The following is a 16,771-nucleotide window of genomic DNA, read 5'->3' as shown; positions in this document are numbered from 1 at the left end:
AATTAGAATTCCAGTCCAAACTTTGTGCATTTGCCCAGAAACAACTGCAACTAGGGAAAGAAAAAAAAAAAGCGACTATTTTTCCATTAACTTCTACCTAAACAATAACTGCTTTCCCTGAGATACATTTTTTCTCACAGACCATCAATTGTTGTCTTGTGTCTTTCCACATCAAATCAATATTACAGACTTCTTTATAAGAACAAAGATGAGGTAAAAATAAAAAAAATCGTCCTAATAATTGCTTCTTTAAAGTCACCTCCAGCTCATCTAGCGATTTAGCTGTAACCACATCACTGTTCTGATTGTCTTCTATTTTAAAGAGAAGCAGCGGCTCAACAAGTACAGCAATCTCTGTACCCTTTTCCTGGTAAGTAAAACCATAATACGCTAAAGGGATGGTTTTGCTCAGTGTAAGCAAAGAAGAATGACATATCCCATATCTATTTTCAGTTTAATGAGCAAGTCGTTCCCAAACTGTATTTGCACTAAGTAGGAGATTTATTTGAAGGTATTATGAGTGAAAAGACTTTCCACGTGAGAACAGCCCTTGCCGATACTCTCTGATTCAACACCTGTAATTACAAGACAAAGTCCAAGCTCAAGCTAAAAGTTAAACTGTAGAGAAAAACCTACTTTATATTTATCTGGCAGTGCTTTATAGTTTAATAGTGTTTTCTTCACCTTGTTCAGTCATAATTATTACAGTGAATTATACTACAGCACAGGGCTTCAAACCTTTCAGTTCAGTGGGAAAGAGTCTTATTTGGGATATTCCTGTTTTCAGTTGTTTCTAGAGTCCAAAATTTGTGTTTAGCAAACAGCTGAAGTTACAAGCAATTTTTAGTCAAGAGTTTAAATTAGGAAGTTGTTTCATCATTTTACTGGATACTACATCACTAAAACCCACAACAAATATCATATAATAGCTAACTCACCAGGTAACTTTGGGTAACTCTAACACAATCTAACTCTTAACACATTTTGAGGTCTGACAAAGAAAAAAGCCCACACTGGATTTTGCATAGAGAAACTCGGCAGACAAGCGAGTCTTTTGAGATCACGAGAACCTCATATTGTCGATTCTTTTCAATCTTAAATTCCCAGGTAAATCTGGCTTTTTGCTACATTTCTCATTTTCCTAATTTACTCTCTTTCCCAAGACACACAAATGGTTTATTTTAATGTGAGCACACCTATACAATTCTTTATTGACTCTTCGGGTATTTAACTTTACATGGCTCTTGAAACCATTATGAAAAGCCATAATCTGTGTTTACCCTCCCACCAGCACAAATTCGTGCTATTGTACAGAACAACATGAATTTGGACTGCTACCATTTTTCTCAAAATTATTTGCTCTTAAGATAACCAGTCAACAAGCAAAACCATAAAATGATGAATTTCGAAATTACTTAAATAGGAACAAATTCAAGTGTGTTTAGTATTTGGTGTATTTGAACATCAATATCTCAATTGCATATATTGCAAAGGTATAGAATTTATGAGCTACCGCGATTTTGATTTCTTTTTTCCTCTTTATAAAATGCTTTATAGAAGAACAGTGTCGACAAAGCCATTTCTTTCAATAACAATGTTTAAGGCTATCAGCATTAAATTGTCCTGCAAATTACATTCACCGCTTGATCAGATTAATTTCCAGAGTTTATCCCGAGTAGGTTTCAAAATCCTTTAGGGAAGCAGTAACGTCCAAGGCAAGAAGTTCAAAAGGACCTTATGAAATCAAGTGAGTATGCAAAAGATGGACTTACATACACACATGGAGCAACAGACAGAGGTAAAATAATGCATCTTGGAGGGAGGGGGGCAGGCAGGTGGTGAGCCCTGCCTGGTATGTTGAACTTGGAACTGGCAGTTACATCTCCAGAAAGAAACCCTAGAGTCACCGTGGATGGTCCTCTGGAATCAACAGCTTACTGAACAGCAATGGGGGAGAAAAAGAACAAAAAAACTCCAAAACCCCACACCATAGCAAAACACAGGTCATCATTCGGAAGGATACTGAGAGCAAGTCAAAGGGGGGCATTGTGACACCGCATAAAACCTTGGTGCGCTCACACGTTAAGCGTTGTCTGCGGTTCTGGTCTCTGTACTGTGAGGAGGACATCCTAGAGCTAGAGACCATCCAAAGAAGGGAAACCAAAATGATCGAGGGGGTGGAGCAGCTGCCACTTGAGTAGAGATTGGAAAAACCTGGGATTCTTCAGTCTGAAGAAGAGACTGAGTAGGGGAAGATGACTGCAGCTTACAAAAATTGCAAAGATGGCAGATAAAGTGAGTGCAGAACTGTTGTTCGCTAAATTCCCTGGTATGAGAACTGCAGGCACTTGATAAAACTAGCAGGAGATGGGATTAAAACAGGTTCAGCGGTTCTCTACCCAGCTGCTAGTGAATTTCTGGAATGTGTTGCTCCAGGAGGCTGCAGTGGCAAGAAGCACCAACAGCTTCAGACTGGGACGGGCACATTCACGGGTAAGACCAAAAAGGGCTGTTTAAAGAGGAGGATACACGTACAGCAACTACGGATAATAAGCAAGCGCCACAGAAACACCACAAGAGTGGCGAGGCTTGCACGCTGTCCCTCAGAAGCATCTCCTAATGCCCTGTGACTCCTGAGCTAGATGGACCATCAGCCCTAGGAGGACATTTCTCAAATTCTTATGCCTTTGTCTTCCTATGGGAGAATGGGGCAGGACGGGACTGAATCCTCTATTAACCACAGCATTATCATCTGCAGACAGCCTCAAAATTGCAAACTGAACTTAAAGCACCAGAGGAACTGTATATACACAGAATAGTGTTCTGAGCACAGTTGTGGATTCCTGACAAACGCAAATTTACAAAAAAAAAAAAAAAAAAAACACCCCCACAGGAGGATAAGAAGACGCAGTTCAGCCTGGAGGTCCAGCGAGATGCTAGCAACACTGCTGGCAATTTAATTAAGACACTGGGAACAGTGGGGGAAAGAGTTTAAAGGTAAGGACAAAAGGAAACAGTAGAAAGAAAAAGGAAACAGACTACAGCTGAAAGGTGAAGTCTGTAGAACAAAACCAAAACAACTGCTGCTTCTCAAACTGAGCAGTTGAAAGGGAATATAAATGCAAGAGCAGTTTCCAACTCGCACAGAAAGAGGAGACCAGAGTACTGCACATCTCTCAAATCAAAGGCTGAGAGAGTTGGGGTTGTTCAGCCTGGAGAAGAGAAGGCTCCGAGGAGACCTTATTGGGGCCTTCCAGTACCTAAAGAGAGCTTTTGAGAAAGACGGGGACAGACTTTTTAGCAGGGCCAGTAGCAATGGGAAAAGGGGTAATGGTTTTAAACTAAAAGAGGGAAGATTCAGACTAGATATAAGGAACAAATTTTTTACAATGAGGGTGGTGAAACCCTGGCCCAGGTTGCCCAGAGAGGTGGTAGATGCGCCATCTCCAAAAACACTGCTCAGGTTGGAGGGGGCTCTGGGCAACCTGATCTAGTTGAAGATGTCTCTGCTTATTGCAGGGGGGGTGGACTAGATGACCTTTGAAGGTCCCTTCCAGCCCAAACCATTCTATGATTCTACACTGAATGGAAGTTGTTCAGCCTGGAGAAGAGGAGGCTGAGGGGAGACCTTCTCACTCTCTACAACTACCTGAAAGGAGGGTGTAAAGAGGTGGGGGTTGGTCTCTTCTCTCCAGTAACAGGTGACAGGACAAGAGGAAATGGCCTCAAGTTGTGCCAAGGGAGGTTTAGGATGGATACTAGCAAAAAGTTCTTCACCAAAAGGATTATCAAACATTGGAACAGGCTGCCCAATGGAAGTGGTTGCATCTCCGTCCCTGGAGGAATTTAAGACAGGCAGACGTGGTGCTGAGGGCCATGGTTCAGTGGTGGACTTGGCAGGGTGAGGTTAATGGTTAGACCAGATGATCTTAAAGGTCCCTTCCAACCAAAACAATTCTATGATTCTAAGTATGATCAGACACCTGAAGACAGAAATCTGATGTGCTTCAAGGCAACAAAGCTGTTCAGACTTCTACGGTAATCTGCATGTCTGACTCTCGCTGCCTCACCAGCTGCAGTGTATATTGCTAGCAGAATACAAAGGACCTCAAAATACCTATCAGTTCGAAATGCACAGGCAGTGGCATTCATACATCTTAACTCCTCCAAGTGCATGACGTTCTAGCAAAAATGAAAGTTGCACATTTTGCACTGCAGAGTATCCGCCACCTTTTTTTTAAAAAAGAAGAACTGGGGGCTCAAACCAGGAGAGCACACTCGAGTTACAGCATTAAAAGCAGCAATAGTTCATCAGCTCATAGGCATTGTACCGACATTATTATTAATTTCCCTTTGCGACTGGGGAAAAACAGCCTCTTTAAATTTGAGGCGAAAATCCAGAATATTTTGAATTCAGACCTGGTAGACAGAAATTAACTTTCTGGACTTGTTACGTTCTTTACAATGTAAACGTATCTATCAGAGTTTCCTCTAGGCACTTCGCAAGTATCCCTAAAAGGAGGAAAAAAATGCTCTAAAATCATGAACCATTTGACATTTACCCTATGAGTGGAAAAAAGAGTTAGTAAGAATCAAACAAAATCACGAAGATCTCGGTCAGCCAGTGTGGGCAGAGAGGAAGAGACCTGAGCTGAGAAACCCAGACAGTAAAACCACAGCACCCAGACTGGGGCTGGATTACCAACGCTCCTTGCTGTCCTACCTTCACAAGGACATCTGGACTAAGCGGAGAAAAGCCTGCCTGCATTCCCAACTCTCTATGGAACATAACCCAACTCCAATCTGAAAGACCTTGCAGTTTTGTTTGGCAAAAAAAAGGTAAATAGATCTATTCCAGGATATTCACAGTTCTTAAAGTGGGTTACCTGGACCGCCGAGATTTTTCATTTGTGGTCTGGCACCATTAAACAGCTGAGACCACAGCAGATGTGTTCAACAACCATGGGAAGAATACAGCTAGACAGGTGAATTTATTTCTCTGTTTAAATCCCAGGGGTCAATCACTTCTAAAAAAGATCAGTGAGGTTTTGCATCATCATCCAAGTTCATTCAGCACATGCAGCTGGTGCTCACTACTAGAACCTAAAGGCCATGAGGCTGGTGAGAACACCTGGCACGCTCTTCTCAGTCCTTCAAGTTGGAAAACATCAGGGTTACATTTGCCCATGAGTGGATCAAGTAGTTGGGTTATCAAAGCTTTCAGAGTGCAACCCCTAACTGAGAAATAAGCCTCTGCCAAGAGCTCGCTGGAGACAAATGATGGAAGGCATCCCCCTTTGCCCACGTCATCATTCTAAAATAAGTATTAGACCATCTGACCTGGTGAGGGACAACGTGAGGTGACACAGAGTTGACCTTGACAGTATACATGTGACGCCCAACCTCCAGATACCACAGCCTGGCAGACAGAGCAGTGCCATGAGACATTAAAAGACGTGACAGACATGTTTATTGTGGCAACATGACAAGTCCCTTTTCCTGATTTGCCTCAGGATCTGTTCCCTAACGCGTGGTTGCTAAAGGACTCAAAAACTCTGTCACGTCCTTTACGAACTGCACAGGGCAAGCTGCAATTTCTGCTCATTTATCTGAGGGCCAGAGTGGAAAAGCTAAAGAGCTGCACCTGAAAGAAACAGAAGAGAAGAACTAAGGGAAGGCAGGTTTGAAAGCCTCATCTCCAGAGGTTCTCATTAACAAGACACCACTGAAAACAATGCCAGAGAAGTGGGCTTCCTCAAGGAAAGTGACTGGCTCAAGCTAATGTAACAGAAGAGGGAGGTCAGGTCACCGCACTGCAACACCTAATCCCACCCAGTAATATCAACCAAAAAAGTGAGAATGTTTGCTATTTACGGTATTCATCTTCGTGCTGAAAGTTGTGGCCCCAGAAAGAGAAGGGAAGGAAATGGAAGTCAGACAGGCAGGCACGCAGCAGCTGCGAAAGATTTACGAGCAACTGCCAAGACTAAAAGAACCAAAGCGAATCAGGTGAAACAAGGGATGATTGAAAGCTCTTTGTATTTGGCTGAAATTGGACAACTTCTCACAGGCTCCCAAGTTGACAGGCAAGCTGTGGCCACGGCAGATGAAGATGCCTAACAGCTTTCAAGGAGACCTTGAGCAGTTTAAATCACAGGCACATTTCAGCTGAGGAGTAGTAAAGAACATCCAAGAGACAACTTCTGAATGCACTACAGATAGTTCATAAGTGTCTGCATATGTTCTCAGTTTGGTATATAATACCAAGGTAAGAGTTTGTGTTGCTATTAGAGATGGTTTAATGTCACATCCACATTATTTCCACACATGTGGTATTCAACAACCAAACTCAGCTGATGACATTACAAATGCCCTGTTGATCACCAGAATCCCGTGGGACATGTCGCACTGTACCATGAGTCCATCCTTATGCATTTATCAATTTATAATAACTAAAATGGAAGAGAGTCCATTAAAAAGGCAAAGGTCCATCCTTTGCAAGACCTACACGCAACCACATTTGAAATAACATAATTATTACAGGCTTAATGTGGACCATGAGTTCTTTTGCCATGGATAGCATTTTTCAGCGCTTTACGTTGTACCCACAGCACAGAGTCATGTAAAAGTCATACTTATGTAAGTACGTCTTTTCCTCCCAATAACATTCTCGACCATACAGTTCCAAACACGGGGGTGCATTTCGCTCCTGTGAGACAATGCAACTGAAGACTCTGCTTGACAGGACCCTGGATAACCTCATTTAAAGTTCTGCTTTCAAAAGACGCTTGTTTAAGGCGATTTCCAGAGGTTCCTGCCCGCGTAGGCTTCTGCAGTTCTGACGGCACGGTTCTCACACTCTCAGAATAAATATCATTTGGTGCCTCTCAAAACTCGCTCTGATTTCTATTTTTCCAAAATGGCCATTTAAGTGTTGCATTTTTTGAGTATGAATATTTGTAACTTACTCATCAGACATTTTCCTTTTTCTGATAAAAGCTATTATTATCATGCTTAATAACATCTAAGAGACTGTCAAATACACAAAGAGGCTTCATTATAAACATTTGCTACAGAAAAAGAAAATGAAGGATGAAGTAAAAGTTTTATTAAACTCATACTGAGTGTATCAACTTTTCTCCTTTGCCCCCATTGTTTTTAACATAAGTTTTAACTAAGAGATGATGGTTTTAAAGTTGACAAGAGTCTCTTGTTCAAAATTCTGAATCAATTAACTGCGTACCGTTATGTGCTAAGAGTCTGATTAACATCTGATTCAGAGGCCCATATATTCCACCATTTAATACATTTCATTCCATAAACTTCACCATTTTATATGCGTTCTGTATTTGGTCTTTCCGTTACATACATACAGCACCTAGCACAGTAGGCGCACGTTGGAATCATCTAAATAAGAACATTAAGTCATCATATGTTTCAGCTTCTAAAATTATTATCGGTAACAAGTCTCAGACAGAAAATCTATTCTTAGATGATTGGCAAGTCCTGTTCTCTCAGGTTACAGAGAAAAGGATATTCTGTTGGAAAATAAAAAAAATCACGAGCTCCAATACTGAAATGAACAAAAATCACCAGGAATCACATTGCGTTTTAATACTCTGGCACTGACAGAATAAAACCTGCAATAAAATAAGGTATTTCTATTGTAAGTAAAGATTATGTTGCTTGTCATCTGCAGTTCTGTGAATATCACTTTCATAACGGTGCCTCAGAGGACAAATCAAAATTGATAAAACACATCGCAAAGCAAAGGCAAGATTCACCTATCAGCCTACTTTTTAATACTAATATGTACAGAGTATTTTAGGAGACATAAGTGAAAGCAGGAGATGTACTGTATTTCTTCCATACCTTCAATCATTCTTTTAACTCACAATAGCTTATTTTATTTATTGCTATGTTTTTTAAAGTCTTTCATCCCATTTTTTCTCTTACAGCTCACTAAGTGAGATAGAAGCAGGCTTATTTGTCTCAGGAATAGCGTGGCCAGCAGGAGCAGGGAAGTGATCGTGCCTCTGTACTCGGCACTGGTGAGGCTTCACCTCGAGTGCTGTGTTCAGTTCTGGGCCCCGCTGTACAAGAGGGACATTGAAGTGCTGGAGCGTGTCCAGAGGAGAGCTACCAGGCTGGTGAGGGGTCTGGAGACCAGGTCATATGAGGAGAGGCTGAGGGAGCTGGACATGTTTAGCTTGGAGAAGAGGAGGCTGAGGGGAGCCCTCATTGCCCTCTACAACTACCTGAAAGGAGGTTGGAGAGAGGTGGGTGTTGGCCTCTTCTCCCAAGTGAATAATGACGGGACCAGAGGAAATGGTCTGAAGTTGCGGCAGAGGAGATTTAGATTAGATATTAGGAAGAATGACTTTACTGAAAGAGTGGTCAGGCACTGGAACAGCCTGCCCAGGGAGGTGGTTGAGTCACCATCCCTAGAGGTGTTTAAGAAACATGTAGATGTGGCACTTCAGGGCATGCTCTAGTGGCAGAGATTGTAGCGGTCTGGGGGTTTTTTTGTGTGTACATGGTTGGACTTGATGATCTCAAAGGTCCTTTCCAACCATGAAGATTCTACGATTATTTACTTCCACTCCCTCAAGTAGTACAACATTACTGCTAATGGTAATTTAACTAATCAGTGTATTTAGACATAAGAAGAAAATAATTTAGACCCAAAATTTCCCCAAGTAACATTAAAATGAAATGAAAAGTGACCCTTTGATACACAGACGGTTCTACGCTTTCTTTCATTTTCTTTCTACATTTTCTAACATTCTCTTTCATAGCTATATTCCTACAATGAAATCAAACTGAATGATTCCAGTTCCGTAACAGGGATTATGATATTTATTCTAAACTGACCTAAAAGAAGCATAACACAACTGGTCCCCTTTTTATCAGAGAAAAAGTGATGGTTATTTTTTCTGAATATAAATCAGCATACACACCCTTGGTGTTGACCGTTTTTGCTGTGACCTCCAGCTTCTCCAGTGGTTCTGTTCCAATATTTTCTAACTTAATGATGAGCTGTTGGGTCTCTCCATTGTAAAGCTGGACAGACACATTAGTGGAGATTTCGTCCCCTGAAGAAGGCTGAAGCGTATGAGCAGACCTACAAAATGTGACACATGGACAAACAAAATATTACGATAAACATGTTAAAAACCTGTCAAGTTACTACATTCTATTAACTATTCGTTGAAAACTCCGAAACTACTGCTCTGCAATCTTGAAGCTATTAGATATCATTTTCCATTCTCATTTTAGACAGGGTCATTTTTTATAACCATTGAGGACAAACGTTAATATTTTATGCATAAGACAAGTCAGATTTCAAACAATATAAAATATGTATTCCTAACTGTGAAAGCTTGTTAAAAAATGCTGCAAAAACCATAAAAAAGGGAAAAGAGCAAAAAAAGCAAGAGCAGGTCATTAGAATGAGCAAACTTGGAAAAAGTCGTATCTCATCTACCAAGTGTTTGAACACTAGGGTTGAGTACCAATGAGTATCAAGAGCTGAATGTAAAAGAGAAATAACAAAAAATAAAATTGAGAAGAATAAGAAGTTCAGTGCTACTTAGGAGAAACCAGGGTGAGAGTCCTCTGCAAGATCCTGAAGTCCACACTGCTCTCTGATCAGCCCGTAAAAACGACAAAAGTGAGAATAAAGTTAACCAGCAGAAGAAACCTCAGAAGAGATGAATCCTTTGGCCTCACAGTGAGGATCCCTTATCTTCCATCATTAGGCATTCCCAAGTCCACCAACATATGATATGTGTGGAATGAAGACCCAAACACATTTAATGACAGATAAGCAGCACTGCTTTATGCAGCAGTTCACCCAGAAACTATTTTCTTAAGAGATCATAAGGGACCGCATCCTGGGCTGCATCAAAAGAAGCATGGCCAGCAGGGCGAGGGAGGGGATTCCGACCCTCTACTCTGCTCTGGTGAGACCCCACCCAGAGTATTGCATCCAATTCTGGAGTCCTCAGCACAAGAAGGACATGGACCTGCTGGAGCAGGTCCAGAGGAGGCCACAAAAATGATCCGAGGGCTGGAGAACCTCTGCTATGAACACAGGCTGAGAGAGTTGGGGTTGTTCAGCCTGGAGAAGAGAAGGTTCCGAAGAGACCTTCTAGCAGCCTTCCAGTACCTAAAGGGGGCCTACAGGAAGGATGGGGAGGGACTCCTTATCAGGGAGCGTAATGACAGGACAAGAGGTGACGGTTTTAAACTCAAAGAGGGGAGATTTAGATTAGATATTAGGAAGAAATTCTTTCCTGTGAGGGTGGTGAGACACTGGCCCAGGCTGCCCGGAGAAGCTGTGGCTGCCCCATCCCTGGAGGTGTTCAAGGCCAGGCTGGATGGGGCTTGGAGCAGCCTGGTCTGGTGGGAGGTGTCCCTGCCCACGGCAGGGGGGTTGGAAGTAAATGATCTTTAAGGTCCTTCCAACCCGAATCATTCTATGATTCTATAAACAGTATCTGAAATATGAGGTAAATTACACTTAGTAGAGCAATAGATTGTAAAAATAACTTGGAGATGAAGCAAAAATTATTCTACAAGTTATATGTGCTAGAGAAAACGCATGGGTATCTAAAGCTTCAGAAACACGAGAATTTATTCAAATGACTATCAAGCGTTTCATTTTAAAGTAACAAATGTGTCAAACCAGTCAATTATTGAAACGGCAGATACACGCAATGCTGTGACAACACATCATGGATAAAGGAGAATTGAGCGGTAACCTTGACCTTTGCTAGGAAGAAGTAATACGGGAGTTGAGAGAACGCAGTTTTAGTGGAACAGATCTGGAAGAAATTCACTGCGCGAAAGGTGAAATAGTGAATATAAATGAACTCTTTAGAACATGAATGAGAAAGAGGATTGCAGAACAAGACAGATGGGCAGAGGTTCAATTTCTGACTGTATTTTTCATGCTAATGCAAAGTGGTCAGAAGGGATCAAGGATACAAGGGCAAAAGCTACTGAGATTAATGACCGATAATTCTGTTGGTAAACCCAGGTTCAGTAACTTCTTCTGGCAGGTATTTCTGCTGTCCTTCCTCTCCATCCCATCCTTCCTCACCATAAGATAAGCAGCCTCCACAAATAAGAGCAGATTTTAGTCTTTCAGAACACATCTATGCCAAGTACCTAAAACACATGGTTTTTGAGAATTTGAAATTTACTGTCATGTATCATTCTCATTGCAGCACTGTGAAGTTTGGGCATTTGGAGTGACTGAGAGAAGGCTCTGGGGAGACCTTATTGCACCCTCTCAATACTTAAAGGGGGCTTAGAAGAAAGATGGAGAGACTTTTTACCAGGGCCTTTAGTGACAGGACAAGGGGCAACAGCTTTAAATTGCAAAAGGGTAGGTTTAGACTGGACATAAGGAAGACATTTTTTACAATGAGGGTGGTGAGACACTGGCCCAGGTTGCCCAGGGAAGCTGTAGATGCCCCATCCCTGGAGGTGTTCAAGGCCAGGCTGGATGGGGCTTGGAGCAGCCTGGTCTGGTGGGAGGTGTCCCTGCCCATGGCAGGGGATTGGAACCAGGTGATCTTTGAAGGTCCCTTCCAGCCCAAACCATTCTGTGATTCTGTGCCCGCTCTGAACTTGTCCTGACCTGCCTGCAACTTTGGTTTGACTTACTGTAGCAGCAATTTTTCTTCTGACCTGGTGGCTATGCTCAATTTGCTTTATTTCTGTTACCTCTGTTCGGCACAACCATAGTTTTATACAGTTAGTAGTAAAAAGCAGTTGTTCTGAGTAGAATGAGATATTTATGACTAACACGGAGACACCGTGTAGAGAAACATAGGTCTGGTACAACAGCAGAGGCACTGCGAAGTGGAGACACAGGACGCAGCAAAGAGTAGTACTGGAATGGGATGGTAAGAGACAGGGCACATGCTTAGCACCGGAGACCTCACAGCTATAAAAAAAAAAAAAAAAAATCACTAACAGTCAAAGAAACGTAGACATGGAGCTAGGCAAAAAGAGCTTTCAGGGGTAACAAAGAAAACAAGGATCTAATACACAAAAAAAAGCACCACATCTATTAAATTTGGATGCAACGTTAAGCTTTAAGTGAAGAAAGAACAAGGTACAAAAATGTGGTAGCAAACAAAAACGGCTTCAAGTGTTTTCTAGAGTGGAAAAAAAAAAAACCTCCAATCCATCATATTCCTCTCGGTGAAGGTCTCCAGATGCTGACAATGCAATATACGGCCAGACTGAAAAGGCCAACCTCAGGACTCAGAGGAGCTGAGGAAACACTAGGAAAATAGGTAGAAAATAGGAAGTGTGTGTATAGCAGTTTCAAGTGTATTATTAATAACGATTCTTCTTCTGTACAAAGTATTTTCTCTCTCTTTTTCTTTCGCCTGCAATAACTGCATCTGGACTAACAACAGTCTGATACAGGAATCATTACAATAAAAACAGTGAATTCTTGGCTTTATACGTAAATCGTGTTTCTTCTTTGCCTGCAAACATGGCCGTGAGCAAAACAGTATTGCACAATTATTTCACTATATTAGAAAGTACTCATCAAGAAAGCAACCGATAATGCCTGGCACACAGCTTCAAAAATTTCTGGTTCTTGTGGAAGTGACTGATATTTTTCAATATGAGAAGCCTTCCCCAATTTTATTTATTTGGCATTTTCTTCCCTCAATTTTCTTACTTCATCAGCTTTTCCATTAGGATTGTTTTACTCAGTCGTGTAATAATTTTATATAATCTATACGATACATATAAAATTGTGCACAAATATATATACAAATACACATAACAATGAACATATATACTAACAAAGTCTTTCTCAACCCACAGCGGGCTTCATGAGTGCACCCTCAGTAAGTTTGCAGATGACACCAAATTGGGCGGGAGCGCTGATCGGCTTCAGGGTAGAAAGGCTCTACAGAGGGATCTGGACAGGCTGGATCGATGGGCCAAGGCCAATGGTCTGAGGTTCAACAAGGCCAAGTGCCGGGTCCTGCACTTGGGCCACAACAACCCCATGGACGCTACGGGCTTGGGGCAGAGTGGCTGGAGAGCTGCTGGGCAGAAAAGGACCTGGGGGTGTTGGTCGACAGCCGGCTGAATATGAGCCAGCAGTGTGCCCAGGGGGCCAAGAAGGCCAACAGCATCCTGGCCTGTGTCAGGAACAGTGTGGCCAGCAGGACTAGGGCAGTGATCGTCCCCCTCTACTCGGCACTGGTGAGGCCCCACCTCGAGTGCTGTGTCCAGTTTTGGGCCCCTCACTACAAGACAGACACTGAGGTGCTGGAGCGGTTCCAGAGAAGGGCAACGAAGCTGGTGAGGGATCTGGAGAACAAGTCTTGTGAGGAGTGTCTGAGGGAGCTGGGGGTGTTCAGCCTGGAGAAAAGGAGGCTGAGGGGAGACCTTCTCGCTCTCTACAACTACCTGAAAGGAGGGTGTAGAGAGGTGGGGGTTGGTCTCTTCTCCCAAGTAACAAGTGATAGGACAAGAGGAAATGATTTAGATTGGATAATTATAAAAATTTCTTCACTAGAAGGGCTGTCAAGCATCGGAACAGGCTGCCCAGGGAAGTGGTTGAGTCACCACCCCTGGAGGTGTTTCAGAGACATGTCGATGTGGGTCTGAGTGACGTGATTTAGTGGTGGACTTGGCAGTGTTAGGTTAACAGTTGAACTCAATGATCCTAAGGGTCTTTTCTAACCCAGATGATTCTCTGATTCTATTGCAGCTTCTGCTAAAATTGAGTTTATTAAATTGACCTTCTATAACACAGATCAATTTTAAAAGTATTTTACAGTTCTAAAAAGAGCTTGTGATATGCCTAGAAAGGCCTGGAATTATTCTTGCCAATATGACTATCACCCCAAAATTACTATTAGATTAACTGTAAAAGAAATTATAAACAGCTATATATCTTTGACCTTTCAAAGAGACCTCTTCCTACATACCAACAATATCACCTACAAAGAAGCAAGGAAATAAATACAGTATCAAGATGATCTCAAATACTTCAAAAATAAATAAATTTGGTGAAAAAATAAGACAAGTCATCTCAGCTCCAGCAGAAGGTTCCAAAGACAAGCAGCTATAAAAACTAGTGTGCTTTGTCAGGAAAAGACTCTCTCTCAAGAATACAGCCCAACATCACCCCTTGGTAAGGTGGGTATCAACGCAAATGTAAACATAAAGCAAATCAGCAAGATGCAAAGATAGAAATCGGATTGAGATTTTATTCTGCTGTCTGTAAATGAAGTATGTTTTCTCTTTCATTTCTTTGCCATGTCTTTCAAAAGTACATCGTCCTCCAGAGAACCCAAAGGATAAGACACTTGACAGGAGTCACATGAGGCAATTTGCTGGTATCGAAGAGGCTGGGAGAAGAAGTGATGGTAAACAGAGACCTCGCTGGCATGCTGCAAGGTAGCCAGGAGCGCATCGGAACTCCCAGGATGTCACATGAACTGAGACTGACTACTGAAACTAAAGTGTCTGAAGAAACTAAAAGTACACTTAACAGCACTGAAAAAGCAAACAGACACCAATATACAAAGAAAATCATGTTAATGTTCCACATTAGCAGCTGAACATATATCCAAAAAGAGCAGATATTATGCTCATTTAAGAATATTTGCAATTCCCTTTTAATTTCAAACCCATCATGTTCTTTAATATATTCATAACCTTGGCTAGCCAATATTAATTTTGAGTACAGCGGAACCCCACAGACTCCCTAATCTAGCAGAATTTTTATAGGGAATTTACCAACATGTAACTCAACTGCAGCATTTTATTATTTTGCTGTCTTCATCAGGATATTACTTTTATAGCTTTGTAACACAATGCCATCAAAACAGCCCATTCCAGATTAGAAAAGTAGAATTCAGTACAGAAAAATCAGAACAAAACCAGTTCCTTTGCTTTACTAAGTAAACCCTGCTGAAGAACACAACTAGAAAAAAAATATGTATATATACACGTATATATGTCTTTGCGACATACGACACTGATGATCATCCTACTAAGGATCATAAATGGAGCTGAGATGCTCCAATCAATAGAACAATCCCTGTGGTACTTGAGCTACCAAGGCAGTAAGTAACAAAAAGGCTGTTTCCTGATCCATAGCTAGAAGGAATATTAAAAAAAACCTACAAACCAAACAAAAAAATGGAAAACTGAAACTTTGGGAGTTGGACTAGATGAGGGAGTTGGACTAGATGATCTCTAGAGGTCCCTTCCAACTCTGAAGATTCCGTGATTCCATGAAACTCTGTACTTTTACAGCTATTTGCAAAACATAGATGGATGGCAAGACTCTGACATATAATGATCAACATGCAGCTTAGTAGGTGAATGCTCCTACCTTGAAAAGTTCCAAGAATTGAACTGAATCAGTGTCTTACCAGCTCTCTCTAAAATCATGCAATTAGTCAGCTACAGTCTTCATGGAAAAAAAAGTTCAAAAAAAAAAAAGCCACAAAAACCCCCACACTCCTACTGTGTCTTTTTTGGTGAGCATATAAGGAAGTTATTTTAGTTGATTCTTACTGTACCTCTTAAACATATTGTTTCTGGAGTATGGTATCAAGTTTGGCCCGTCCTGAACAATGGAAATATTGATATATTCATTCAAATCCAGAAGAGAATTATGAAAATTATTAGGAGGCTAGAGCATCTGACCTAGGACAGGTTCAAAGAGCTGGGTTGGTTCAGTTTTGAAAAAAGAAGAGGGGGTGATTTTTGCTATTGTGTGGTCAGACATTGGAACTGATTTACCACAGAGGTGATGGAAACACCGCCCATGAAGATAATTAAAATTTAGCTAGATCATGCCCCGGGCAACCTGATCTACCATTCAAGTCATACCACTTTTCAAAGCTGGCCCTGCTTTGAGCAAGAGCCTGGATCACGTGACCTCCAGAGGCACCTTTCCAACCTATGCTATTCCACGGGTTACCTCTTTACGTCAAAGAACTTATGAATATTTAGCCTTTAAACGATTCATTCTTTTAAAATATGACTTCAATAACGAATAACCATCACACTCCCTCGGTTAAGTAAATGTCAAAATATTGTCTATGAAATTCCGAGGTTTCGAGCAGTAAAACAAAAAACTTAAGATTTATATTCCAAAGTAAATAGCACAGACATATTTTATGTCTTATTTTACTAAAGCACTGATTATATACTCAGATGAAGGAGTTTTTATTCAGAATGTGACTAACGCCTAAATACAACCAAATAAAATCATCATTTAATTCAGTTTCTGACCTTGGAAGGGAGGTGCTGATCTGCAGCCTCGGCAAAGCGGGAATGACTTCAACAGTACAGCCATTGGTCTTCACTCCTGGCAGATTGTCCAGAAGGCAATCACTGAAGACTCCAAAAACTGAAGTATGGTAGCCTGATTTTTAGAAGGAAACATCCGTATGTTGTGAACTTTTCTGTTCTGAAAAGTCTAAAAGCACTAAGTTTACTAATCAGATCTTGCCAATATTTCTGCTCCGCAAACCATCACGTTCTCTGCAGGGGAATCGTCTCAGGACACAAAATATGTAAAGGGTTTTCAAACTCCCTAAATAACAACATTTATAACTACATGACAACATACAAACAACAGATATGTACGTCTTTGTATCTGTGATGTGTAAAATTTAAAAAATAATGAGTCTACCGAAGTTTCTACCACACATTATGTTAAGTTCTGCAGAATCCTTCACCAGATCAACGTCACAACTCA

The 16,771-nt window shown here is 41.3% G+C and overlaps 1 protein-coding gene across 4 annotated transcripts in view; it reads right to left on the bottom strand.

Annotated features, from left to right (window-relative positions):
• Positions 1–16,771, bottom strand: part of TRAPPC9 (trafficking protein particle complex subunit 9) — a 538,771-nt gene that overhangs the window by 441,852 nt on the left and 80,148 nt on the right. For all 4 annotated transcript variants that reach the window (XM_054191250.1, XM_054191249.1, XM_054191251.1 and 1 more), the window contains 2 exons: positions 16,303–16,435; positions 8,961–9,124 (listed from right to left, as the gene is read on the bottom strand). In XM_054191250.1, coding sequence (XP_054047225.1) covers positions 8,961–9,124; positions 16,303–16,435 — 297 coding nt within the window. The remainder of the gene's footprint in view (positions 1–8,960; positions 9,125–16,302; positions 16,436–16,771) is intronic.

This window comes from Rissa tridactyla, chromosome 2, assembly GCF_028500815.1.
Source record: "Rissa tridactyla isolate bRisTri1 chromosome 2, bRisTri1.patW.cur.20221130, whole genome shotgun sequence".
Classification (NCBI taxonomy): Eukaryota; Metazoa; Chordata; class Aves; order Charadriiformes; family Laridae; genus Rissa; species Rissa tridactyla.
The sequence above is the reverse complement of the archived record's forward strand: the minus strand, read 5'-3'. Positions and strand labels throughout refer to the sequence as shown.